Here is a 25,649-nt window from a genome sequence, read left to right as displayed (position 1 = left end):
CAAAACGGCAATTTCTATTTTACGCTGGCTGCCAGTCCTCCAGCACGCCGGGTCTGGTATGTACATGGACACCAGCCTAGCGGTCAAGGCCTTTTCTGCAGAGACCCAGGCCTCTCGCGCTGGAGCGACAAGAGAACGTGCCTTGAAGATGTCGTTTGTACCCGGGCTGAGCGTCGCCTCCCACCCACCCAATGGTGAAGATGCCTGGCATGCTGTCCGGCAGGAGCGGGGCGAGCACAGGGCCACCCAGGCACCAGGCTGATACATGAATCCAGAGCGGGGGGGATAAGGGCGTCTGTCTTTCTGTGAGCGCTGCTTATTGTGCTGAAAACCAAATTGCTGGAGAAAGACTTTAAGCGCCCTCTGGATGTCCTGTCCTGCTGGAGAATACAGGCCACTTCCTCCCCCAAGGACCAGTGCTTGGCGCCTGCCCACATGGCAGTGTTGGTGCCATTTTAGTCACGTTTCTAGCACTCAGGGTCACCTGCTGTGAGGAGAGCTTGGTAACGGGCTGGAACTAGGGGTGCAGGGGGACGTGCCGCACCCCCTGGCTTGACGTGGTTTCCATCATACACAGGGTTTACAGTTTGGTTCAATGGCTCTCAGCCCCCACACTGTACAAATTGTTCCAGCCCCCCTGCTTGGTCATAACCCAGCTCTCCTGACCTGGCCATTCCTGCCCAGAAGTTTGTGCTGATCGGGCAGCTCCTTCCCTTTGCTTATTATTGTTCCCCTTGTTTCACACACTTGTAATTCTGCTTCCACTGCCTCCCGAGCTGAAGCAGGTTGCTAAAGCACGCACACACACACAGACATACGTGCATGCGTGCACATACATACATGTAGGAGGGGGTCAGCCAGGACTCTGGTTTCTTCTCTTTTTCCAGATTAAAGGGAGATTAGATTTCCCCAGAAACGACGTTTCGGATCCCAGCTGTTACTCGTCATGTTGCAAATCAGATCTGGAAACGGCAAACCCCTTTTTTTCAGGAACTCTGACAGAGGCGGCATGAATCCTGACTCCACAGAACCTCTGGCACCAGAGAAGTCATCTGCCTTATGGATTTTCCTGTACTATGGAGCATTTAGGAGATGTCAGGCCAGGACTGCAAACCGCTTTTCAGCCTTTCCAAATCACCAGCTGCTGGCTGCTGAGCCTTGCGTGAATGTATCAGGCAGGCTGAGGAGAAGGAGGCTGCTTACGATCTGAGTGGGCATTCCAGTTGAAACTGTTGAATTCAGTTGAATTCCAGTTGGCAACTGGCGACTAGAGACCCAAGGAACAGGTTTGTTTGGCTTGGTGGGTTCCCCAAATGAGGCCAGCAGAGTCCAGTTGATGGATTTAATGGAATCTGCTGTAGACAGGGACAAAGCTGCTGCCTACACACCAGTCCCTGGCAATCAGCACCAAGGCCACACACGTTCGGTGTTCACCTATCTGGGTCCCACCTTTGTGCATGCTGAGCATTGTCCGGCTCACCGCGTTGGCTCAGTGTTTACTGTGCGAAGGCTAGGCCAGTCCCTCATTCGCACACCTACACTAACCGCCCCCGGAGGAACAGGGCTCTTTTCACACGCTGCCAGAGCTGGCATCCTTCCCATGCTGCAGCGAGCTGCTGCCTCGTCTCCCAGCAGGCAGTTACATTCCCCAGAGTACAGACCCTCTCCGATGGGGGCAACAGCCGCATCTGATGGGTCTCGTCTCATTTAGAAGGTTTGATTGCGCAGTGCACAAAGGAGACTCCCCCAGGCACCACGTGCTCTCCAGCAAAACCTTGCCTGTCTTCAGGCAAAACAACAATGGCTTTGTTGTGCACAACCACCCCAGAGTGTTACCGCCATGGAACGGTTACACAACCCCTCTCTGTCTCTGAGTCTCGCCCTCTCTTTTCACTTCTCCCGCTAGTCGCACTGAGGCGCTGAGGTTTCTTTCATAAGATGATCTGGTGAAGCAATGAGGTCATGCGTGTCCGTGTTTCCTCTCAGTTTATGAGACCACGGCTTGAAAAGAAGTCCTCTGCACTGAGCTGCAGGCGGGCCCTGCTCTCAGTGGGTTGTAACTAGAACGGGGCTAAGGCACCAGGTTTGGATCTGGAGCCAAAGCTCCCCAGAGTTCAGGGTTGAGGCCAGGCAATGGACAAACGCTGCACATCCCACCAGGAGTGTGCTGGCCACAGTGTCCAAATGCTCCGAGGGCAAACTAGCTCCGGGGCCCCAGAGAGAATCTGTTGGTGTAACTTTCCCTTTCCCTGGGCAGGACAGAGTTTGACCCTCAGGGTGCCATGAGCAGGGAATGGCTTGTCCTGCCTCACGGAGAGGTCAGCCGTGTCATTTCCGCATGCGCAGCCTGACCAAAGCATTTGAGCGTCTGAGCTGTCCGAACCTGGCCTGAATGGAAAGTGGATGTGACAGGACCTTTGCACTCACCAGGCCAAATACATGTGGCTACAAAGACCCGATCCTGCAAGGTGCTGAGTGCCTCCTCAGCCACACTGATGCCAGGGAGAGAGGAGGGTGTTCCACACCTCAGCACCTGACAGGATGAGGTCCGAAGGGAGGAAATGAGGGTGCTGCTGTCTCCTGGCCCAGGAGCCTCCTGGCCTTAGCTTTGGTGCTGAAATGGCTCCCGGCTGGCCCTGTGGTGGGGTCACTAGCCTGGAATCCCTGCTACAGACTGGGCACAGGAAGGAAATGCCAGGGGGAGAGGAGCCGGACTAGTTAAGCTGTCTCACAGAGGTGTCAGGGAAGGGAGGCCTCTGCTCCTCGCAGGGCCAGCGGAGAGGGCCGGGAGCATGGGGGTGATTGTAAAGAGCCAGGGACTGTGAGGGTGCTGGTGGCGGGAACTCAAACAAATGGCACAATGGACACATGACCAGCAGAGTCTGAGCCATTCTGGGGGGCAAAGAGGCAGGCATGGCGCACGCACAGTTAACTTCCACTTCCAGCCATTGTTTGACCTTTTGCTGCTAAACTGAGGGCCCCAGTATTAAATATCTGTAGCCCGTGTAGGTCCTTCTACACTGTGATCGTGTCACCCCTTCACCTTCTCTTTGTTACGCTAAATAGACTGAGCTCCTCGACTCTACCCCTGTAAGGCAGGTTTTCTAATCCATCAGTCGCTCTCCTGGCTCCTCTCGGAACCCACCGTCCTGCCAGCACTGGACACAGGATTCCAGCAGAGGTTGCACCAGTGCCAAATACAGAGTAAAAGAACCTCTCGACGCCTCCTCAAGATTCCCCGGTTGAGGCATCTGCGGCTCACGTTAGCCCTTCTGGCCATGGTGCTGCACTGGGAAGGCATGGTCAGCTGTTCACCCACCACGGCCTCCAGGTCTTTCTCCGAGTCACTGCATCCCAGGACAGTGGGACCCGTCCTGTAAGTATGGCGGCATTCTTTTCTCCTGGACATGTACATTTACATTTAACTGTATTAAAAAACATGTAGTTTGCTTGCCCCAAGCTTACCAAGGGGTCTAGATCGCTCTGCACCAGTGACCTCTCTTCCTCGGTATTTATCACTCCCCCAAGTATTGTGTCATTTGCAAACTTTGTCAGCAACGATATTGTTTCCTTCCAGGTCATTGATAAGTATGTTAAATAGTGTAGGGACAAGGTTGGATCCCCACTGGAAACAGACCCACTCAGTCAGGGGACACCATCACAGGGCCTAATAACATCAGCCACACTATCAGAGGCTCGTATACCTGCACATCCACCAATGTGATATATGCCATCATGTGCCAGCAATGCCCCTCTGCCATGTACATTGGTCAAACTGGACAGTCTCTACGTAAAAGAATAAATGGACACAAATCAGATGTCAAGAATTATAACATTCATAAACCAGTCGGAGAACACTTCAATCTCTCTGGTCACGCAATCACAGACATGAAGGTCGCTATCTTAAAACAAAAAAACTTCAAATCCAGACTCCAGCGAGAAACTGCTGAATTGGAATTCATTTGCAAATTGGATACTATTAATTTAGGCTTAAATAGAGACTGGGAGTGGCTAAGTCATTATGCAAGGTAGCCTATTTCCTCTTGTTTTTTCCTACCCCCCCCCCCAGATGTTCTGGTTTAACTTGGATTTAAACTTGGAGAGTGGTCAGTTTGGATGAGCTATTACCAGCAGGAGAGTGAGTTTGTGTGTGTATGGGGGTGGGGGGGATGTGAGAAAACCTGGATTTGTGCTGGAAATGGCCCACCTTAATTATGCACATTGTAGGGAGAATGGTCACTTTGGATGAGCTATTACCAGCAGGATAGTGAGTTTGTGTGTGTGGTTTTTGGGAGGGGGGTGAGGGGGTGAGAGAACCTGGATTTGTGCAGGAAATGGCCCAACTTTATTATCATGCACATTGTGTAAAGAGTTGTCACTTTGGATGGGCTATCACCAGCAGGAGAGTGAATTTGTGTGTGGGGGGGTGGAGGGTGAGTAAACCTGGATTTGTGCTGGAAATGGCCCACCTGATGATCACTTTAGATAAGCTATTACCAGCTGGACAATGGGGTGGGAGGAGGTATTTTTTCATATTCTCTGTGTGTATATAAAGTCTGCTGCAGTTTCCACGGCATGCATCTGATGAAGTGAGCTGTAGCTCACGAAAGCTTATGCTCAAATAAATTGGTTAGTCTCTAAGGTGCCACAAGTCCTCCTTTTCTTTTTTCCCCATTTACTGTTACCTTTTGAGCCCTATCAGTCAGCCAGCTTTTAACCCACCGAATGTGTGCCAGGTTCATTTTATATCATTCTCATTTTTTAATCAAAATGTCGTGTGGTACCAAGTCAGGCGCCTTACAGCAATCCAAGCGTATTATGTCATCACTATTACCATTAAAAGAAAAGGAGGACTTGTGGCACCTTAGAGACTAACCAATTTATTTGAGCATGAGCTTTCGTGAGCTACAGCTCACTTCATTGGATGCATACTGTGGAAAGTATCCATGTATGCATCCGATGTATGCATCCAATGAGGTGAGCTGTAGCTCATGAAAGCTTATGCTCAAATAAATGTGTTAGTCTCCAAGGTGCCACAAGTCCTCCTGTTCTTTTTGCGAATACAGACTAACACGGCTGCTACTCTGAAACTATTACCGTTATCACCCAAACGCGCAGCCGCAGCAAAAACAGGTGTCAAGGGCTCTAGCTTCCTGTAGGACTCTGGGGAGGGCATCTTAGAGACACGCTCCCCCCTGGTGAAGTGCAGGGGTAGCTGGCCCCTCCCATTGCAAGGTGAGAATGGGCACGTGCTGGGGAAGCCGGGGCTGGAGCCAGTGCAGAGATTTGTGTTCCATGCTTGCGGCCGAGGGAATATATTTGTTTAGAATGATTTTACAATTCAATCAGCAGAGGGAGGCAGCCCAGGCTAGTGCAGGGATGCCCTGGGCGTGGAGGGATTGTTTAAGATCCATGTGTTCTTTGGGAGGAGGTCCCAGTGGCAGGTGGGAATATGTCCTTGGGATCCAGTTCTCATGCGTTCACACCACATGTCTTTACTGTGTGTCTCCATAAGATGCTCAGCCAAACCATTACCCTCGCCCTGGGCTCAAGCATTGTGCTGCTCATAATAGACAGCCTGCAGCACATGGATGGCTCTGTAGTCCCTCTCTTCTTCCATTGAGAGAACAGCCTGCATTCGCGGCCACCTACTATGGACAGGCCCCCGGGAGCAGGCAGCGCGAGCCCCTCTCCATCGGAAAACAATATGGCAAAGCGCTTGCTGCTCGCCTGCAGCTGGAGCGTTCCCTGATTTATTAGGGTCAAGTTTCCCGGTAACCACAGTGACCCCCTCCGCACCAAATGGGGAATGAATCAGGAAGATTGGGTGGGTCACACAGGAATGCCCTGTAAAGACCGTGTGTCCTAGTGGCAGCAGGATCTGGAGATTCACCCCAAGGGCTGATGGCCCAGTCTAGGAATGAGCACAAGGCGTATGAGCTAATTAGAAACCCAAAGACAGGTGAATGTGTCTCTTTGGCTGCTGTGTTAAGCTGTGGGCGCTGCCTGGCGGGGAGGGCCATGTCTGTAGACATAGGACTGCACAACTCTTCAGGGGCAGAATGTAGCTGGGCCCCAGGGGCACAGGGCTCCCCAGTGGATCAGAGTCTGTGCTCCAAGAACCCATGCCGCTGCAGGGAGCTCTTATCAACAGAATTTGACTCCCGTTGTTCAGCTGCAGAGCTTGTCTTTGGCAAGGCCAGGCCAGGCCAGCACTGACCAGGACATGCCAGTAGTGTGGTGGGTCCCCAGACCAGAGCTCCTGGTGAAATGACAGACAAAAATTGGGTTTTTCATCCTGTTATTTTTTTATTATGGTTCACTTCTAAGAATGACTGGAAATCAAGCCAAGCACTCCCTGCTTCTAGCCACAGACCCCTCCCTCAACGGCTGGGAGCCTGTGAACGCAGCAAACGCCATCTGAACAACACACACGGCTTGCCATTTGCAGCCTTATTCCTTTTCCAGGCATCATTAATCTAAGTGGAGTTCACACCCAGCACAGCCAGCAATGGAGAGCCTTCATTTGCCAGGTGAGAGGGTTCTGGGTTGCTGCCCTGAGTGCATGTCAGTGGTAAGCTAAAGAGCTGCAGAAAGCAGAGATGGCTTCATCACATCTTCTAAACTAGCAGTTGATGGTTGCTGCTTATGCCGGGACTAAGTAACCCAAATAAACCCCTCTTGCCAGAGCGCTCTCAAACCCCTGCCCTTGGGGCATTAGGGTAAGGCCGATTTGCGGCACCTGTAAGTGGCACACTAAGGCATTTGTACGCCTGGGCAGCTACAACATTCAAGGAAATGCATTTTGACGGTGGTCCCAATGGGGTTGCCGTGGGACTCCAGGAGCAGCCTGGCTGGAAGAGCTGCTGGAAAAACTCTTCCCATTGAGAGGTGCAAGGGGGTATTGGAAGGGGTGTTGCACACCCCAGAATTGTGGAGGTCACCTGCCTCTAGTGCTCAGCACAGGAGAGCTTAGGTGTGATTGCAGCCCTGAGCTCTGAGCAGCCTCCCTATTCAACCAGCACCCCTGACACCCCTCTTCCTCCTCACGGCCTTCTCCAGCACTTCGGTGTGTGAGGCAAGAGCCGCTCTCCCCAGCCTCCACCTTCCTGGGGACAGAGCTGCTCAGGGACATCGGGGGCGGGGAAGCTTGTGGCTGACAAGAGCTGCCCGAGGCTCTGCTGTTGACTGACTCCAGCAGTGGGACCAGGAGACCTGGCAGCATCTGCCCCACCCAGATGTCCTGGGGACGCCCAGAATGGGGGAGAGTTTAGCAGGGCTCGGGCAAAACTCTCAGAGATTGTCCGAGTGCCTGGTGATGCTCCCACTCCGCTCAGCTGGAGAATCAGGCATAGGCTGTGAACTCAGGCTGTGCCAGGGAGAGCAGAGAGATTACAAACCACACTCCGCTCTTTGCAATGGCGAGCAAAGGAAAACAGCCCGTGCTCCATGCTGGGAAGCGCAGTGAACCTTCCCCTCGGGAAAGGCATTGCTGTGCAAACCTCTGTGTTAGTAATGGGCCAGCCCCAGGCAAGATCAAAGCCATCTGTGTCACAGGCTAATAGTGCTTTAGGAGCTGGGAGTCAGTGCCAATGTCTGCCCTTCTTGCCTCAGCCAGCTTTGGCTTGATAACCTTCCCTTGAGCTAGAAAAAAAAATGTAGCACCCAACTCAGAATTCGAACGTCTGTCTGGACCCTGCTGGTGAGCCTGGGCCTGGGTGTGGGAAATACCTGATGGTCCTGGAGCCCGGGCTGTGCTGGCCCCCTGGGCTTATGGCACAGAGTGGACCAGCCTCTCGTGCTTGCAAATTGCTATCGAACACAGTAGCAATGTCTGCTTACTGCACTTTGTTGTGGGGAAGGCCACATTGGCACCAAGCTTATCCCATGGACACCCAGCCATCGGGGATCACACAGATGGCCCAAAGCACACAGCGCTTGCCGGGGCCGTGGGGGACTGGCTGGGCATGTGGTGCTGCTCCCTCCTTCTCGCTGAGTTATGTTACAAGGCAGATACACAGACCTAAAAATATTCTCTCGACCACTGTCCCTGGGGAGTGCATGATGGTGCTGGGCAGGGGCACTCGGCGTGGGCTCCGGCAGAGGGGCAGGGAGCAGTGCTGTATGCAATACCCACGAAAGGCCAGTTTGGCAAAGCCAGCTCTTACACACCCTTAGCAAAGTGTTCTGCCCTGGGCCGGTGACAGTGAGTTCTGAGGAGGGAATGCTGCCAGGAAGCTAAATTGGTTGTGGGCGCTGCCAGTCTGCTTGCTGGGTGAAGTGCTGGGACAGCTGGTTTGAGCTAGTCTCTAGCTTTGAGAGATTCTTCTGCTCCTGTAGCTGAATTCATCTAGTTGGCTGCTGTGTCTTTCATTCCCCTTTGGATCTCTACTGCAGGCAGCCATGTCACCAGGGGCTGAGCACCAGCTGTTGGTGGGCTCTGGAGTAGACCATGGATCTAGCCATTCTCAGACAGGATAGAGGGAAGGCAACCAAGACTTAGAACCTGTAAGGGGAAGGGAAACAGTGGGACCGCAGGGGATGTTCTGCTACGAAGAATGCTGATGTTGCAAATTTTATGCACATTAAATATCTTGAAGGTAGCAGACAGGCTCTGGGCAGAGTGGGCACTGTGTGGGCTCCATGGCAAGTTCTCTGGGCCTGGGGCATGATGCCCGTGTCACCAAGTCCCTCTGAGACCTGGTGCCTGCATTTCTGCTTGGTGGGCTGTAGCAGGTGCTGGTCACCCTGTGAACGTAACAAAGTGACTGGCAGCAGAAAGGGGAATAAAGGAAAAGGATCCTAATTCCTGCTAGCAACCCAAGATGGTCAAACCCCTGGGGTGACAATTGCAGTGCAGAGCCAGAGGAAACCCCTCCCTCCCGCTGGGCGCTCAGAAATAGCTCAGTCCCTTCCACATTTACATGCAGTGAGAGCTCTGCTCACCCCACACTGGCTTGGGCAGTGGACAGATGTGGAGAAGGGAGCAACAACACTCAAAAACCTGGCACTTGGCACCATAAGCTACAGCTTTGTACAGGAATACATGGGGGGGGGTGTCGCTATTTACAGGAGACAATGCAGAGTACAGATCAGTGGCCGGATGGCTGATACTTTAAATAAGACCTTGCCTTATGTGGACCAGCCTGGAAATTCATGGGCACCCAGTTCCCAGCAAAGTTCCTAGTCCCTGATGTCAGCACCAGGGCTTACAGAAAGAGGTCTCCTAGCCGTTTAGGTTTGGTTGCATGAGACAAGCCATTTCAGCAAATGCCAAGATGGCTTTCAGGAATGAATCTAGGAGGCTGAAACATGCTGACCACTGAATGAAAAGGGCTTAAAGCCATGGGTTGGTGATGGAGGAGAATGGGTCCAATGCTTTGTGGGGACTGAGTGAATTAATACCACCAATGACTGTACTTCTGGTGGATGGTGTACGGGAAATTCTTCCCCCTGCCTCCAAGCTAGGGCTGGAACGTAGAGAAATGACGTCCCTGTTACCTCTACCCACCATGTAAAATCTGCATGCACAATACTTTAGCACTGGACTTAGACAAGAAGGGTGGAAAGCTGAGCCCAAGATGCTGAGCAAATGGCTGGTGTTAGAAACCTAGGGAGAGATCCCATTTGCACCTTCCCCCAGCTACCACCTGGCTCTGGAGGATCCAGGGAGAGGGGCTAAGGCTGATCTTAGGAGGGGAATGGGATTTGGCTGGTTGGAGATAGGGTGACCAGACAGCAAGTATGAAAAATCAGGACAGAGTGTTGGGGGTAATAGGTACCCATATAAGAAAAAAGGCCCGAAAATCGGGACTGTCCCTATAAAACCAGGACATCTGGTCACCCTAGTTAGAGAGCTCTTTGGATTGGGTGCTGGGGCAGCACAGAGGTCTTCTCCTGCAAGGCACTGATCCTGGCCAAGGCCTGGCTGCACCAGGCCAGTTTGCCTGTTTTCCGGCAACGACTGACTCACAAAGGCAGTTAGAGGTCCGTGGCAGGGGGTGCGCAAGTGTGTGGATTTGTTTGCAGCCCAAGTGCAGAAGTGGTGTAAGGCACATGGAGGCGCCTTGCCCCTGGACACACAGCTAAAAGTGCTTGATGTTGTAGGCCCAACCTACGCCGAGACACAGGGCCCGCTGCTCAGACCACAAAGTGCAGTCTGTAGGTCACCTGGTGGCCGTTGTCCCAGGCATAGAGGACCTTCTCCTTGGGGTTGTAGTCAATCTGCGTGGTGAAGGAGTACTCGTTGAGGAAGGGCAGCTTGAGGTTGGCCTCAGTGCCTGTGTGGGTGTCGTAGGCATAGGAGATCTGCCCATCCCTCTGGCTGTACACATCCACGGCATACAGGATGCCACAGACGATGAAGCAGTTCCCATAGGAGTTGCGCTTGAGGCCTGTCTTCCAGGTGGTCTCCCTCTTCACGGAGAGGTCACTGGGGTCCAGCTTGCTCAGGACGATCACCTCCAGCTGGGAGTAGTCATAGTCCACTGCAGGGTAAATGACCCACAGCCCGCTCTCGTCGACTGCAAAGTCGATGTCTGAGTGGCCCCTCCACTTCCAGGGCGTGGTGTCCTCGTACATCACGTTGGGCAGCAGGGCCCAGGCAGCCACGAAGCGCTGCTTCAGGTCGTACTTGATGATGTTCTTGGTGAAGGCGCGGTTGTAGTAAAACGCTCCCTGGTAGACCACATGGCCGGTCCCGATCCAGTTGTAAGGGAGCTTGTACAGGTTGCTCCAACGACCTGTGGTGAAAGTGAAAGTTCTTTAAGGAACAAAGACTAGGCACCTGAGCCAGGAATGGATCCTTACCTCCCACTGGCCATGTTTCCTCCCCCACATCCCCCTTCTGCACACTCATCTTCTGCACTGCCAGCTGACTGCTCCTACCAGAGGGGCCTGAGGTGCCAAGCTGCACTCACGTGTCTACATGCTTCTGTGAGCACCAGTCCTGCCTGGGTAGAGCCGGGAGGCAGAAATGGAAGCTGGGGCTGAGGACATGACTAGCTATTGTTGCTGAGCAGAAGGTGACTAGAAGAGGATTCTAGGAAGAGCAAACTACTTTCACCGAGGCAGTTCCAGACCCAGAGTATTCTATAAACCAAAGCCCATAAACCCGCCGGCCAAGTTCCAGCATGCCGAATAGGCACTAACCTTGGGAAGGGAATAAACCAGCTTCTGTTCAAGCCGGAAGAACCTCGTGTTCAGGGTTGTGAGCCATGCAGCATTGATACGGGCGGTAAGTCCTGCTACAGGCAGACTCATCACTCGCTGCCTGGCGCAAAGGAGATACCTCCTGGGCAGATGGCCCCTGCTCTGACCCAGGATGGCGATTCTCATGGTCCTAATGGGAGAGATTCCCTCTGGCTACTGACTCTGGCCCTGGGCAGGGTCAGAAAAGAGTCTGGGTCTGTTGGTGTTGCTCATCCTGGGCCACATCTGTGCTGGATGAACATGGACAGGTCTGGAGGCTGGGCTCAGAGAAGCCCCAGGATAGGTGGGGGATGGATAACAGGGACGGAAGGTGGGGTTTCCTTAGGGGTCACAAGGTGAGCTAAAGAGCCACAACCGTGAGTCTCTCCCTGAGTTGACCTGGGCTGATGAAAGCTCCAGGTTCAGTTTGGGGCAGATGTGGGGCTCAGACTGAGTCCCATTTGTACGGCTCCTACTGCAGCCCTGCAATGGGATGGGAGCTGCTTCTCACTTTCCAGCCCTGGGAAATCAGCCCCGTTTCTCTGCATGCCTGCAGCATCCAGGCCTCATTCCTGGGACGTTCTCCCCAGCCAAGTGAACTTGTGTAACCCGACGTGCAGGTGCCAGGACCTGCCTGATCACCCAGGCGCTGCTCCAGTCTCACAGGCGCTGTCCAAGCCCCGAACTTTTGAAAGCACCAGTCTCTCTTTTATCTTGTTTCAACATGTAGACCGTGTGTACGGCTCCTGGCCGCTCTGACCTTCCTGTGCCGCTAACAGCGCGGTTGTGCTGAACAGTCACCCTGCTCAGCTTCTCTAAGCTGGTTTCATCTGCTGTATGGGAAAAACATTTCGGTGTCTGCCTTGACATGCAAATGCAGCTCTGGGGACGCGGGGTCTGTCGAGTGGCAGCAATCCAGACGCCATCAGTGGGAAGAGGAATCCGATACGCTGGGCACAATTAATGTTTCCAGATGCGCTCTCTGCTGCGTGAGTCTTATTGCTGAGCCCGACCACAGACCATTTGCAGTTTGGGAACAGCCAGGGTAAGTGAGGATAGCTCCCCTCTGCCCAGCAATGCCTGGCTCCCAGCTCACCCCCGACTTTCCCAGCCAACTCCTGCCCCTCCCGAGCAGGGGGTGAGGGAAGAGTGTCAGCCATTCTCCGATGGTCATTAGAGGTGCTCCATGAATTCACTGCAACCCAGCCTTGCCCCATTGTGTGTGCTCCCTGCAGCTGCCCTCACATGGGGGCTTTCAGGGGACTTCACATGCAGAGTCACCAGCCACCAGTCTCATGCCATTAGTAGTTATACTCATCCAGTCAGGAGACAGAAACAGCACCATGTGACCTGTTGAGCAGCTGTGTCGAGTGGCTGGGGCATGGGTCTGGGAGCCAGGAGCTCTAGCCCCAGCCCTGTCCCTGGCTTGCTGGATGACCTCGTGCAAGTCCTTTCTCCTCTCTGTAGCTCTGCCCACCCTCACTCCCTTGGCTGTGAGCTCTTTGGGGCGGGGTCAGCCTCTCACTCTGGTTTGTGCAGCACCTAACGCAGCGGGGCCCTGAACTCAGCTGGGGCCTCTGGGCGCTACCAGAATAAAACTGGAGTGACCGCCGGGCTCTAAGAACCAAGTGGGAATCCCGTAATCACAGCCTACCTCCAGAGGATATCCCCCACCCCCACAAAACAAACCCATCCCCAACTTGCTGAATAACTGGGGCAGCCAGGCTACCTGGGCACGTCATTCCCTGTGACTCTGGGGCGGAGTGTGGGGGAGCCCACGGCCGGCGCCCCCCAGAGCATCTCACCTTGCTTAAAGTTGTCGAGGCTCCTGAACTCCACCAGGTTGTTGCCATAGTAGTAATTGGTGACGTAGATCCTGTCGTCTCTGGCCGCGGGGTCCTTCATCCACGCCCCCTCGTTACGCCCGTAGCTGTGGTGTTCCACGGGGGGCTCCACAGACTTGATGGTGCCCTCACACTGCACCTCTTTCACTGCTGAGCCAACAAGAGGCGCTAACTGCCAGTCTCCGCGGGAGCAGGCTGTGCCCTGCTCCCCCAGCCCGCGCCCAGAGCAGCCAATCAGGCCCACCCCGCAAAAAGGCCTTTCCCTACCCTGGGAGGGGCTCCCCCACTTTTATCCTGCCTGCCGGCTTGTTTCAAAGGCCCAGACAGAGTTTCAAAACATCTGCTTCTAGGAGCCCCCCCCGCCCCCGCAAGTCCAGAGATGCTGCCTTCTCCTCACCTTGTGCCTGGATTTCGTGCCGTCCGGCTGCCCCAGGGACCGAGCCCCTCTAGCCACAGGGCAGGTACAGCACGGGTGGCTTCCCTGCCTACCCCCTGCCTTCCCAGGGCCCCTCAGCCCCACCTCAGAGGGACCACAGCTCCAGCAGGCTCACCAGGGCCCACTCAGCTGCTCGCCAGTTGTGGCATGTCCACAGAGCAAGTCCCCCAGCTGCAGTTTGGGCCTGGCCCTACATACCCACCTGAGGGACTTGTGCGGTGCCCCCAACCCACCTTGGTTAGGCGCTTCCAGCCCCTCGGTGCCTTCAGCATTGTCCCCCATGGAGAGGACGGTGACTGGTGGGCTCTGGGTAGTGGTGCTGGGGGCCCGGGTGGTGCTGGGGGCCCGGGTGGAGTGGGCAGAGGTGGTCTCCACCTGCTCGCCGACTCTCCCCTGGGCCTCTGCAGCAGCGTAAGACTCAGGGTTTCTCTCCTCCGGCCGGTCCATCCAAGGACTCCCCTTCCCGGGGCTTTCTGAGGAAAGAAGCAGAGCCCTTCCTGCCGTTCCTTTCCTGCCATTCCCTTCCCTTGGCTTGGCACTGTCTGGCAAGGAGTGCCAGGAGGGTGGGCCGGGAGCTGTGCTGAGGAACAGGCCAGGACTGCGGGGAGTCTGTCTCCCCCCTCCTCCACCCCACCCCCAGTCCCTACTCTTCTTCCTGTGCTGAGCATCTGACTCCCTCCCTTGCCCACCCCATCCCACCCCCTCCGAGGGAGCCCATGTCCCACCCCGCTGGGGAGCTGAGCGGAGGGAGTCCTGCCTCTCCCCTACATCTGCAGGATGGCTGTTCCCGCCTGAGGCCCCCGCTGCCTTGCTTCCACAGCACACTGGGGGGTGGGGGTGCCGAGGCAAGGCAGGAGGGCAGGGGAACCCAGATGCAGGGCCTGGGCTCCCCAGGTTGGATTTCTGCAGCATTTAACCAAATGCTCCCTCTTTTCTACCTTCTTTGTGAAACTAAACCAACTGCCCCAGCTCCAGGAAAACACTGTGGGGCTCAGAGAAGAGCTGGGCCCGCCCCGGGAGCTGTGTAAAAATGGGGGCAGCTGCCCTCTGAAATCCCTCACTCGCGCCACTGAGTGTGCAAACACGGTGTTTGAGAGAGGAGCAGGGAATGTAGCGCAGTCGGGGACAGGATCAGTGCGCAGGGAACAGATTTACCCAGAGGCTGGAGGCCAGGAAACTTCCCAGCAGCTGAATGTGGGATTCGCTTTTCAACCTTTTATGCCACTAAATGTAGGGTCGCTCCCCACAGCTTTTCGGATGCATTTTGGTCTTGTTCTGCTGCCCCTGTTATGCCAACCCTGGGCTCCTCACACACGCACACACTGAGCTCTGCTGTTGCCCCTCAGTACAGACCTGCAGCCCCTGTTATCCCATCCCTGGGCCCCCCTTGAGAAGACCCTGTGCCAGTCTCGGTCACTGAGGTGGTTTTGTGATGTGCCCAAATGCTGCAGCTCACGTTCTCCTGTGCCCTAAGACCAGGCCTTTAAGCCAAGTCCCAAGAGATAAACGCTGAGCGCCTGGCCCCCTGCACTTCCCTGCCCCACAGGAGAGAGCTGGGAGCAGTATGCAGCCCAGGCCCAGCAGGGATGTGCGGGTGGGGGGCAGACGGGGCCGGGTGCTCACGGGAGTGGGGGACCATGCAGGTGGCTCTGAAGGGGGGGTAACCTGGCGAAATGTTGGGGAAGGGTCTGAGGCTCCTCAAGGATGGGCTGCCAGGGTGTCCCAGGAACACCCTCTGGCTTCCCCGGCCAGCGGACAGTCCTGTCCTCTCAACCACATGCCATGCTGGGCCTGTCGTGGTGCTTGTGCCCACTCCAAGGGGCCTGGGCACTTACCTCGGTTGCTGACCAGGCCCTCGGCCTCCTCTTGCTTGGCAGCCTTGTAGTAGGTGATGCCCCGGATCACCGTTTGCTGGTGGCCGGAGGGCCTGGGCTTGGGGGTGGGCTGCGATGCGCCCGGTCTGACCCTCATGCTCTCCTTCTTGGGCTTCTCCATTTTTGGCAGCTTTGCCTTGGGGACTCTCACAGCTGCCTTGTCCCCCAGGCTCTTGCGGGCGCTGGGGTACTTGCTCGCCTCCTTGCCTTTGCCCCCGGCCGTGTCCTAGGAGACAGAGCCAGGTTCAAAGGCACCTCTGTGGGCAGCAGTGATGCTGTGTCTGGCCAGCTCTTGCACCGAGTGGGGCCGATGGCTTGGGATCACAAAGCTCCTGCTGCAGAGAGAGGGGCTCCAGGCAGCGCAGCCAGCAGGAGCCCTGCTCTGGACACTCTGTGCACCAAGCCAGGGGCTCAGAAACCATGGTGATGGGCACGGGATGAATTCTGAACAGAACAGAGGACACCTGCAAGATGGCAGCGCCAGGGCAGCTAAGACAGGATGGAAAGGAGACCAGAGTATGTAACAGGCCTACTGCACGCTGGGCTTGGCCCATATCCAGGCTTGGCGGGCCCTGACTGACTCTATCAATGGGCCAAAGGGAGTTAATCATTTAGCACAGGTTCCCGCTGTGGGCAGCCAGGCTGTCACTGCACGGCAACGCAGCACCTCCTCCCGGCCCGCACTCCGCCCAGCCTGCAGCCCCCTCAGCTCTGCGGGCCAGCGCCGAGGGGACCAGGCTGGTGCCTGAGAGTGTGTGTGTGGTGAGGGGGGCAGGAAGGTACCTGGGCCTTGCTCTCAGGGACAGCGGCAGCGTCCTTCTGCAGCAGCTGGTAGCCCAGGTTGGAGATCTCTTTCTTGATGCTGATCATGATGTCAGAGTAGTTCTCATAGCGCTTCATCTGGTTGGTCAGGTGAACGACGCTCTCCTTCATGAAGTCATTCTCCCTGCTCAGGTTGGTCTTGATGGTCTGAGCAAGAGGCGGGAAGGAAACAGGGCATGAGTAGCTGAGACCTGATAGGGCCTCCATCGTCCTTCGGTTCAGGCAAAAGGCTTCATGTTTCTCTACAAAGCAAGGGCATGAAGGAAGGAGGAAACCTATCCCGCTTCCTGGGGATGACAACATTGTCTACTGGCTGGGGCAGGTGGGGCTGGGAGCTACGACTCCTGGGTTGTATTCCCAGCTCTGGAAGGGGGCTGGGAATGGGCTGGACAGGGAAGTACTGTCCTGCTCAAGTCCCAGCGCCCAGAGCCCAACGCAAACAGCCTCTCAGCTGGGAGAGGGATCCAGCGCAGCTAACCCTCTCAGCGATGCGTGGCAGTGACTTGGGAAGCATCACTTCTGCAGGCAGCTGAAGGATCTCTACGTAGGAGATTCCTTTCTCCTACTCCCTGCTCATAGTCACTCCTGCCCGACACCCATAATAGCCCCCAGCCTGTGCAATTGACCAGGCAGAGCACAACCTCCACCTGGATCCTTACCCTAGAGCCTATCCCTTCCCCCGCCCTTGGCTATGTTTGTGTCAGTTTCACTGTGAGCTCTGGGGCAGGACCCACATTTCCCCCTCTGTTTGTGCAGTGCCCCCCATGGGCCATGGTAGTGGGGGGGAGGTAAGGAACTGGCCCGAGGAGTAGTTCTCATGGCCTCAGTGGATGTTTCCATCCCCAGCCAGAAGACAGGAGGAAGGCAGTTATCAGAGCTCATTTCCTGCTAGCTTGCAGTCTCTGTATTCCATGGTAGAGTGGCGGCTGGGCAGCAGAAGCAGGTGCTGGCTTTTGTGTTTGCTCATCTGGCTGCTTTGCTCTGGGATGGCTCAGAAACTGCAGTGCAAGGGGGCCACTCTTACCTCCTCCAGAGTATTCATTTGGGAGACCACCTTGTTGATGTATGAATGGACCTTCATCAAATCCATGCTGTACAGTGTTCCCTCCAGCAGGTCAACCATGGACTGGAGCTGTGAAGGAAAAACCTTGAAGCTGAATTCCAAGAGCAGCAGGGGACAATGGGGGCTGCAGTAAACAGGGACCCCAGAATGAAGGAAAATTCAGTGTGGCTTCCTGCAGACCAAAATCACACGAGTGGGCAGAGCAACCCGAACGACATAATGCAACAGGACTCAGTGTTGGGAGCACCATGGGACTGCTACGGTCCCAGCACACAATGCCACAGATGCAAAATAGATAGGCAGCAGCTTTGTGGGGCTGAGATGCAGTGTAGAATGTGAACCTGGTGCAGGAACCCATGCAGAGAGAATGATGCCCAGCTACAATATCCTCTGGGATTTCTCACTACCAATAATCCCAAACTGATTTTAATTTCATGCCACTTTTCTGTCTCTCCCTGTGCCCCCACCCTGCCCACATACACACACTTCCAGGGAAAGGGCCCCAGATTGTTACAGAGCCGAGGCTTAAGGACTTAAGGGGAAACGTGGGCTGAGGAATGATAGAGGGAGGGGACACCACGGGCACTGCTCCTAAGAGGTCTTTGCTGTCTCTAACTCCGATGAGTCTATAGTACCTCGGCCTGCTGGGAGCTGAGATCAGTCGTGTGCCCTGCAGTTGGAGCTGGAAGTGTTGAAGGTGAAATGTATCCTTGGGTGGGGGTGAGCCCAGGCCTGGAAACTGTCCAGGGTGACTCATACCCTCATTGAGTGATCCTCTTGTCACTGCTGGCAACAGATGCCTATGGCCTGGACCCACTTTGGCCTTGGTCTGTCAGACCTTGCCCATGGGGTGCAGAGCAGCCCATGCTCCTCCCCGGCCGCCCCTTCCCCAGCTCTGAGGGCCGACCCCTTCGACGTGGAGCCCGGCGTGCCGAGCCGGCAGCCTGCACAGCTGCGTGGAGGGAGCGAGCAGGGCACACACTGCCTATTGTTAGCTGGTGACATTTAGCCACCAGAAGCTCTCGACCCTGCTCTGTCTCTCACGCACAAGGGTCACTAGAGCCGCGGCCTCCCGGGGAAGCCTGCAGGCCCCAGCACAGATCTGCTCTTGTCAGGGAGTCAGCGCTGCTGGGAGAACCTGCTGTCTCGTCTCTGGGGAGCAGGGATTCCTGTGCCGTGGAGTCACTGCCAGCTGCCGGCGCTCCCTCCCTCACCCCAGACCTCACGGATGCCACAATGCCCAGCCCTTCCTGTCTGACATTTGCCCCAGTGGGGCTGGGCTGTGAAGGGCCCTTTGTGCCGTGCTGCGGATGCGATCAGCCCATGATGGGTCTGGCTGGGATCGGGAGTCGGTCTCTCTTCTTTCCAGCCCCCAGGATTTGGCCCTCTTAAGAAATGTCCGTTTCCCACCAGGGCACTGCATGAGCCTCAAGAGCAGGAGCCCTGGAACCAGACTCTGGTGCTGGGGTCCCGAGGGTGAAACGCCTGGTGCAAGGGAGGGGGTGCAGCTCATGTGTCATGGGGGTTCCATGCACCCAGGGCCGACCATAGCGTTCAGGGACCCAGGTCAGCGCGTGGGAGCGGCCCGTGCTCCTCCTGCTGCCAGGGAGGTGGCGGGGCGGAGGCCAGCCTGGCAGCCAGCAGCGGCTCCAGGCAGAGGCTGATGTGCAAGACCTGCCTAAGCCCCAGGTACCTTGAAGAGCTCTGGTGCCTGCTTCTTCAGCTTCTCCATCCTCCACTCGTTCTCGCAGGGGCTGAGCGAGGAGGGTGGGGCCGTGCAGGAGCACTTGCAGTCTGTCCCCGAGCTCACCGTCTCCACCGTGTAGAAATCCTCCGCCCGCATGCTGCCATCCTTGATGCGGCTGCAGGCATCCTTGCCGAGAGGCCGCAGGATGCACTTGCAGCGGCAGTCAGAGCCCTCGGACGTCATCCGCACTTGGTCCATGTCACCAAACACCTGGGGAAGGGCAAGAAGCAGGCGTGTAAGGACAGGTGGGACTTGGCCTGTCCTGGGTCACGTCTTAGGCTCTGGGGTGCATGTGGGACATGGGGGGAGGGGTCAGGAAGGAATTCCTGCCGGCATCCCAAGCTCTTCGGGGTTCACCTTCCACCAAAGAGCCACTTGCCAGCCAGGTGCCCTGCATATCCCTTGTGACCCCTGCTGGGACTCCCCCAGGAAAGCCTCTGCTCACTGGTGCACCAACGTGGAGTCCTAAGGACCCCAACCACAAGCACAAACAAAGGGCCAAAGCCCCTGCTGGGATAGTTGCCATAACCACCCTCTCGGCCACCGCCGGGGATGGACCCTGGCTAATCTAGAGCTCAGGTATGATCTCTACAGCCTGAGCTAACGGACTGGCCACCCCATGGGTCCATTCCAGGGCCCAGGTTAGCCCTGGGGTAGACAGCCTCCTTTCCCAGGTGGCTTCTCTGGGAGGCGGGTTTCATGGGAATGCTTACTCTGTTGCAGCATGTTCCCGGGGTCAGGGAGCCTGTTCATTACTCTCGCCGGCTCAGCTCAACCCCTTTCCTTGTATTTGTTAAACGCCGATAGGTTGGGGGGCAGGGGAGCACAAAGGAGCTTGCACCTCTCCTTCCCCTGCTGACACCATCCTGGGCCTTCCTCCTCTGACTGATACCAGGGCGCCTGGCTGGGCATGAGGAACAGGGATTTTCAAAGTGGCCTAACTCCCAGTCTGGGCACAGCAGTCCCTTAGGCTCCAACAGAACCCCAGCCTTAGCCCTGAATGTTCCCTAGCCCTGGGCCTAGGGAGGTGGCCGATGCCCGGTCAGTCAGCGACAGCCGCCTTGGGCAGGGCGGAGAGGACTCGTTCCTAGGCAGCTGCTCAGAGCTAAGGAGTGAGCTGGCATTATTCACTATTGCTGCTGAGCTCTGTGCAAGACACAAAGACCGAGTCCCTGCCTGGAGGCTCCAGCCTAGGAGACTGGCAAATAAGCCGCTGAGAGGCTCTGAGCAAGGAGTCAATGGTTACTTCCCCTCCCCCATCTCCTCTGCTGGGGGTGTTTCGAATGCCCCAAGCAGTGCCCGGACAACTGCTGGGCGAGCTCAGAAAGCTAGAAGAGGAGAGGAAGGCGCGTAAGGACAGAAGGGTCCCCAGCGGATCGTCTCATCTGCCCTCCTGCCCAGCACAGGTCACCCTCCGCTCACGGCCGCCATTGGCAGCTGCTTGGTTTAATTTACGAGGGACTAATAGCAGCAGCAATTAATGTGTTTACAAAGCATCCCCTGCAAAAGCACGTGGGCTGCTGCCCAGCACCCCTAACCCAAGCCCCAGGAAGGAACCCACACGCAGCGGAAGCAGCTCATTTATACTGCTCAGAAAAGCCACCGAGAGGGTCATCGGGCCAGGACACTTGAGAAGCACTGCTCTAGGGCACAAAGGTCTTGTCATCTCCCAGGAAGGAGCCCCTTGTGCACCAGGCCAGCAGGAATGGGGGGCTCAGACTGGCACCCCGAGGGCTTCCCAGCAGTTCAAGTGCTGTACCTATTGGCATATAAATGTACGTCCCCTTCTGAATCAGAGGCCAATGCCCTCTCCCCAGAGCCTGCCTGTGTCTCTCAGCCATGGCTGAGCTGCGCTGCACAGCGGTGAACTCCTGCCTTTGGCAGCTTGTCCTTACCCTACAACCACAGCCGGTGGGTGGCCCTTGGCTGCATGTAGGGCTCTGAAGGCCTTGCTTTGGCCAACTCTGCTTCGCTAGCTGGGGGATGGGGCAAGGCTGCGGCCATGTTCCCCTCTCGTTTGTATGCCAGTGGACGTCATGTCTCACAGCGTAATCCCGGGCACGTGTGCAGCTGTGGTAGAGACGATTCCCACACACCGTGATCTAAAGCAAGGACCTTTAATCTCCTTTGATGCCCTGGATCTCACAAGATGTGGCCCTCTGTCTGCCTAGCCTGGCTGACAACATGGCACATCATCTCTGACCCGGAGAGGGAAATCCACCTGCCCCCGTGTCCCAGTTCCATGGGTCACAGGCGTTAAAACCACACAGCACCACCCCTTGTGGCTATGTGTGCGGTTTATGGTTAGCGTTTATTTGACCTACTTCTGTGAAGCTTTTGCTAGCCTACTCTAGGATTTAGCTAACTGGGCAGCATGTGCAGAAAGAGTCTGAATTCCCATATATAAGGATACTGATTTTCCGCTTCTATCGCACCTTTCATATCGAATGATTCCAAAGCCCTTGACAAACTTAAACCAATATAAACTATACACAGGAAACGGTTTATTTGCCACTAAAATGCAACCACCACTGGGATGGAAATCAGCTCCTGTTTGAGAGCAAACAGCTTCATGCTACCGTTTAAGGCAGGAAGTCGAAGATCATACTGCTTCCAGCCAAGGTCCTGACTGATTCTGTTCAGTGAAGATCTCAGAGTACTTTTTGGCCAGATTTCCAATTTGAGTAAGACACTGTCTCTCTGATTTCCCCCTGCTATTTCAATTGGAAACAATATTCCTCATCACTTCCTCTCCTAAACTATAGTGTCGTACTGTGCACTGCTGAACAGCTGCTATGCTTCACCCCAGAAGTGGTTGCATTTCAGTGGTGGGTGAAGTGATTCCAGTTTGCAGTCTGCCATTCTATATGATTTGTAAAGCACTCGGGAGGTTTGGGAGTTAGCAGGTGCTTTAGAGACATTAGGGGATATTACTGCCCTTGGAGAGATCCAGTCAGACTCTCATTACTCCCAGTTCCCTGTCTGTAATTTGCTTTAGGAAATGGACGTTCAGTATTTGTCACCTGTTAATTATTAGCACTAAGCTGTGTGTCCTCCACATTCCTCACCCCCTTGCCACTTACATGGGAATGCAGACTCCAAAGGTTTCCAATGTGGCACCTCTCTGAGGAGCATGCGGGGCCAACAGACCCTGTCAGATCCCTCTGCCCTTCCTCGGTCCCAGCCTTGCCTCCCTGGCTGAAAACCTGAGCAGGCTGCCAGTAATTGAGAGCAATGTGGGAAGAAGGAGGATCCTGGGAACTACAGGCCAGTCAGCCTCACCTCAGTCCCTGGAAAAATCATGGAGCAGGTCCTCAAAGAATCAATCCTGAAGCACTTGCATGAGAGGAAAGTGATCAGGAACAGCCAGCATGGATTCACCAAGGGAAGGTCATGCCTGACTAATCTAATCGCCTTTTATGATGAAACTACTGGTTCTGTGGATGAAGGGAAAGCAGTGGATGTATTGTTTCTTGACTTTAGCAAAGCTTTTGACACGGTCTCCCACAGTATTCTTGTCAGCAAGTTAAGGAAGTATGGGCTGGATGAATGCACTATAAGGTGGGTAGAAAGTTGGCTAGATTGTCGGGCTCAACGGGTAGTGATCAATGGCTCCATGTCTAGTTGGCAGCCGATGTCAAGTGGAGTGTCCCAGGGGTCGGTCCTGGGGCCGGTTTTGTTCAATATCTTCATAAATGATCTGGAGGATGGTGTGGATTGCACTCTCAGCAAATTTGCGGATGATACTAAACTGGGAGGAGTGGTAGATACACTGGAGGGGAGGGATAGGATACAGAAGGACCTAGACAAATTGGAGGATTGGGCCAAAAGAAATCTGATGAGGTTCAATAAGGATAAGTGCAGGGTCCTGCACTTAGGACGGAAGAATCCAATGCACCGCTACAGACTAGGGGCCGAATGGCTAGGCAGCAGTTCTGCGGAAAAGGACCTAGGGGTGACAGTGGACGAGAAGCTGGATATGAGTCAGCAGTGTGCCCTTGTTGCCAAGAAGGCCAATGGCATTTTGGGATGTATAAGTAGGGGCATAGCGAGCAGATCGAGGGACGTGATCGTTCCCCTCTATTCGACATTGGTGAGGCCTCATCTGGAGTACTGTGTCCAGTTTTGGGCCCCACACTTCAAGAAGGATGTGGATAAATTGGAGAGAGTCCAGCGAAGGGCAACAAAAATGATTAGGGGACTGGAACACATGACTTATGAGGAGAGGCTGAGGGAGCTGGGATTGTTTAGCCTGCAGAAGAGAAGAATGAGGGGGGATTTGATAGCTGCTTTCAACTACCTGAAAGGGGGTTCCAAAGAGGATGGCTCTAGACTGTTCTCAATGGTAGCAGATGACAGAACGAGGAGTAATGGTCTCAAGTTGCAGTGGGGGAGGTTTAGGTTGGATATTAGGAAAAACTTTTTCACTATAAGGGTGGTGAAACACTGGAATGCGTTACCTAGGGAGGTGGTAGAATCTCCTTCCTTAGAGTTTTTTAAGGTCAGGCTTGACAAAGCCCTGGCTGGGATGATTTAACTGGGAATTGGTCCTGCTTTGAGCAGGGGGTTGGACTAGATGACCTCCCGGGGTCCCTTCCAACCCTGATATTCTATGATTCTATGTGTGCGCACACACGAATCACACAGGGCTTGGGGTTTGCGGCCTAATCAGCCACATTCAAGCGTCTTCCAATTACTGGCCTGGAAAAGCTCCTCACATGATCTGTAGGAGGCGGAACAAACTGCTGCCCTCGCTGGCTAGCTGTGACACTGGAAGAGGATGTAGAGCGGGCGGTTTAGCTTGAAAGCATTCAGTGCAACAGGACCATGTTTAAAGTCTGGTTCTGCTCAAGCCAGTGATCCAGAAAACATGGCATGTCAGTGCCCCAGGTTTATCCCCCATCAGCGGCCCCTCAGCTTCTGACAGGTATTCCCAGCTGCCGGCTCAGCCCAAGTGGTGGAGCCTCGACTGACCTAACCCTTCTGCTGCACACCCTGGGCCCAGCCGTACGGGTTCAGGAGGCAGCAGGGAGCTGGCACACGCGAGGCAGGCAGAATCCAAGTGCCTCTTCCATGGCGAGGCCGGCAGGGCCAGCAGGAACAAAAACTATTGGCCATATTTTCAAAAGAGCTCAGCACCCAGCAGATCCCACTGGGGACCCTGGAGAACGCCTCCACCTCCAAACTGAGAACAATGGGAGTTGCTGGGGGCTGAGCGCTTGTGCACTGGAGAAAAGTCAGACCTGGCACATTGGAATCAATGGAGCTGCACTTGCCCCTACCCATTCATGCAGGGGCTCATTTTTCAGTGGTAACCCCATTGCAGGCCCATGGCATTTCCGGCTCCAGCACTGTAGGGAGCAGGTATGATTGATAAAGGCCCATTTTCAGACTGCTGCGTAACTCTCAAAGCCAGCTAGGCAGCCAGCCATGCCCAGCAAAGGGCACTGCACCTTTGAAAGGTTTGGCTAGTCTCAGGAGATGCCAGGGTCCCAGGAGCAGAAGCGGGTGTGGAGGCTGCTGATGCACATTGCATTCATTCCCGCGGCACAAGGCTGCCCTGCAGACGGCTGTTTATAGAGAATACTGTTCAGCGGCAAGAGATACTAGAGCGAAGGCTGCTAGAGAAACCTCACGGACCAGCGCAGAGGCAGGAGGGAGTCGGAATCTTTCTGCATTCCTCAACAGCATCTCAATTCACACACAGCTCTGGGTTGGCACCCAGGTAATTTTCACAATGGTGAATGAGTAAATCCCAGCCAAGGACAGAGACCAGCCTCTTCACGTTGTGTTCTCGTGGCCTGGAGGGTCTCCCCAGCCATAAGCAGGTTCTCAGCTGGGGTGGGTGCAGCTCCAAGGAAGTCAATGGAGCTGGGCCCACTGTGCAGCAGAGAATCTGGCCATATAGAATATCAGAGTTGGAAGGGACCTCAGAAGGTCATCTAGCCCAACCCCCTGCTCAAAGCAGGGCCAATCTCCAATTTTTGCCCCAGATCTCCCTAAATGGCCCCCTCAGAGATTGAACTCACAACCCTGGGTTTAGCAAGCCAATGCTCAAACCACTGAGCTAATATGTTTGAGGGGAGAGGAGTTAATGGGGTGTAAAAGTTTCCATGCCCTCAACCTTCATTACTTTTCTTATCGCAATTATGGCCAAGTTACAAAAGGGTGCGTGACAGACTATTTCCCCGAGGGGAGCAGGGGTGTGTGCGTGTGTGCACGTGTGTGTTTTGTGGGGGTGAGGATTGGAATTCCTTTCCCTGTCAGTTTTGAAACTGCTGTGGGAACGCGGCACAAGAGCCGCTCCTCTGAATAAGGGATCTGGGTCCATTACAGCTGCTCTTCCTGCAAACAGTCCATGCACAGTCAGAGAGTGTTTTCCCCAAATCCTTGTTAGGTTTCCCCAAGCCACACCTCGTGCTACATAAAACTTGACATTTTTCATGAGTTATGTATGTAACAAGCCGCTTGACTCGTGCTGTAATCAACAGCAAAATCGTGCAGCAGCCAGAGTGAGATCCATCCCCTTAAAATAATAAAGAAGCGAGGCTCAGTAATTGGTAGGGTTGCTTACTGACCTTTGAAGAGCTCACTGGAACTTCCACCTCTTAATCCCCAAGTGACCTGCATTTCCCAAGACTCAGGCCTCACAGGGCCTTTAAACAATGCTGCG

At 55.0% G+C, this 25,649-nt stretch overlaps 1 protein-coding gene across 2 annotated transcripts in view; it reads right to left on the bottom strand.

Moving 5' to 3' along the window:
• Window positions 1-6,289: 6,289 nt before the first annotated feature.
• Window positions 6,290-25,649, bottom strand: part of OLFML2A (olfactomedin like 2A) — a 33,263-nt gene continuing 13,903 nt past the window's right edge. Inside the window, exons 2-8 of one of the 2 annotated variants that reach the window (XM_073314188.1) lie at window positions 18,923-19,186; window positions 17,191-17,298; window positions 16,128-16,313; window positions 15,306-15,570; window positions 13,704-13,943; window positions 12,996-13,184; window positions 6,290-10,742 (exon numbers count right to left, since the gene is read on the bottom strand). In XM_073314188.1, the coding sequence (XP_073170289.1) occupies window positions 10,141-10,742; window positions 12,996-13,184; window positions 13,704-13,943; window positions 15,306-15,570; window positions 16,128-16,313; window positions 17,191-17,298; window positions 18,923-19,186 (1,854 nt within the window). In that variant the 3' untranslated portion in view covers window positions 6,290-10,140. The remainder of the gene's footprint in view (window positions 10,743-12,995; window positions 13,185-13,703; window positions 13,944-15,305; window positions 15,571-16,127; window positions 16,314-17,190; window positions 17,299-18,922; window positions 19,187-25,649) is intronic. The other variant, XM_073314189.1, reaches the window with a different exon arrangement.

The sequence above is a fragment of the Lepidochelys kempii genome, chromosome 16, assembly GCF_965140265.1.
Source record: "Lepidochelys kempii isolate rLepKem1 chromosome 16, rLepKem1.hap2, whole genome shotgun sequence".
In the NCBI taxonomy this organism is placed as follows: domain Eukaryota; kingdom Metazoa; phylum Chordata; order Testudines; family Cheloniidae; genus Lepidochelys; species Lepidochelys kempii.
Note: the sequence above shows the minus strand (reverse complement) of the source record. Positions and strands in the feature narration are given on the sequence as shown.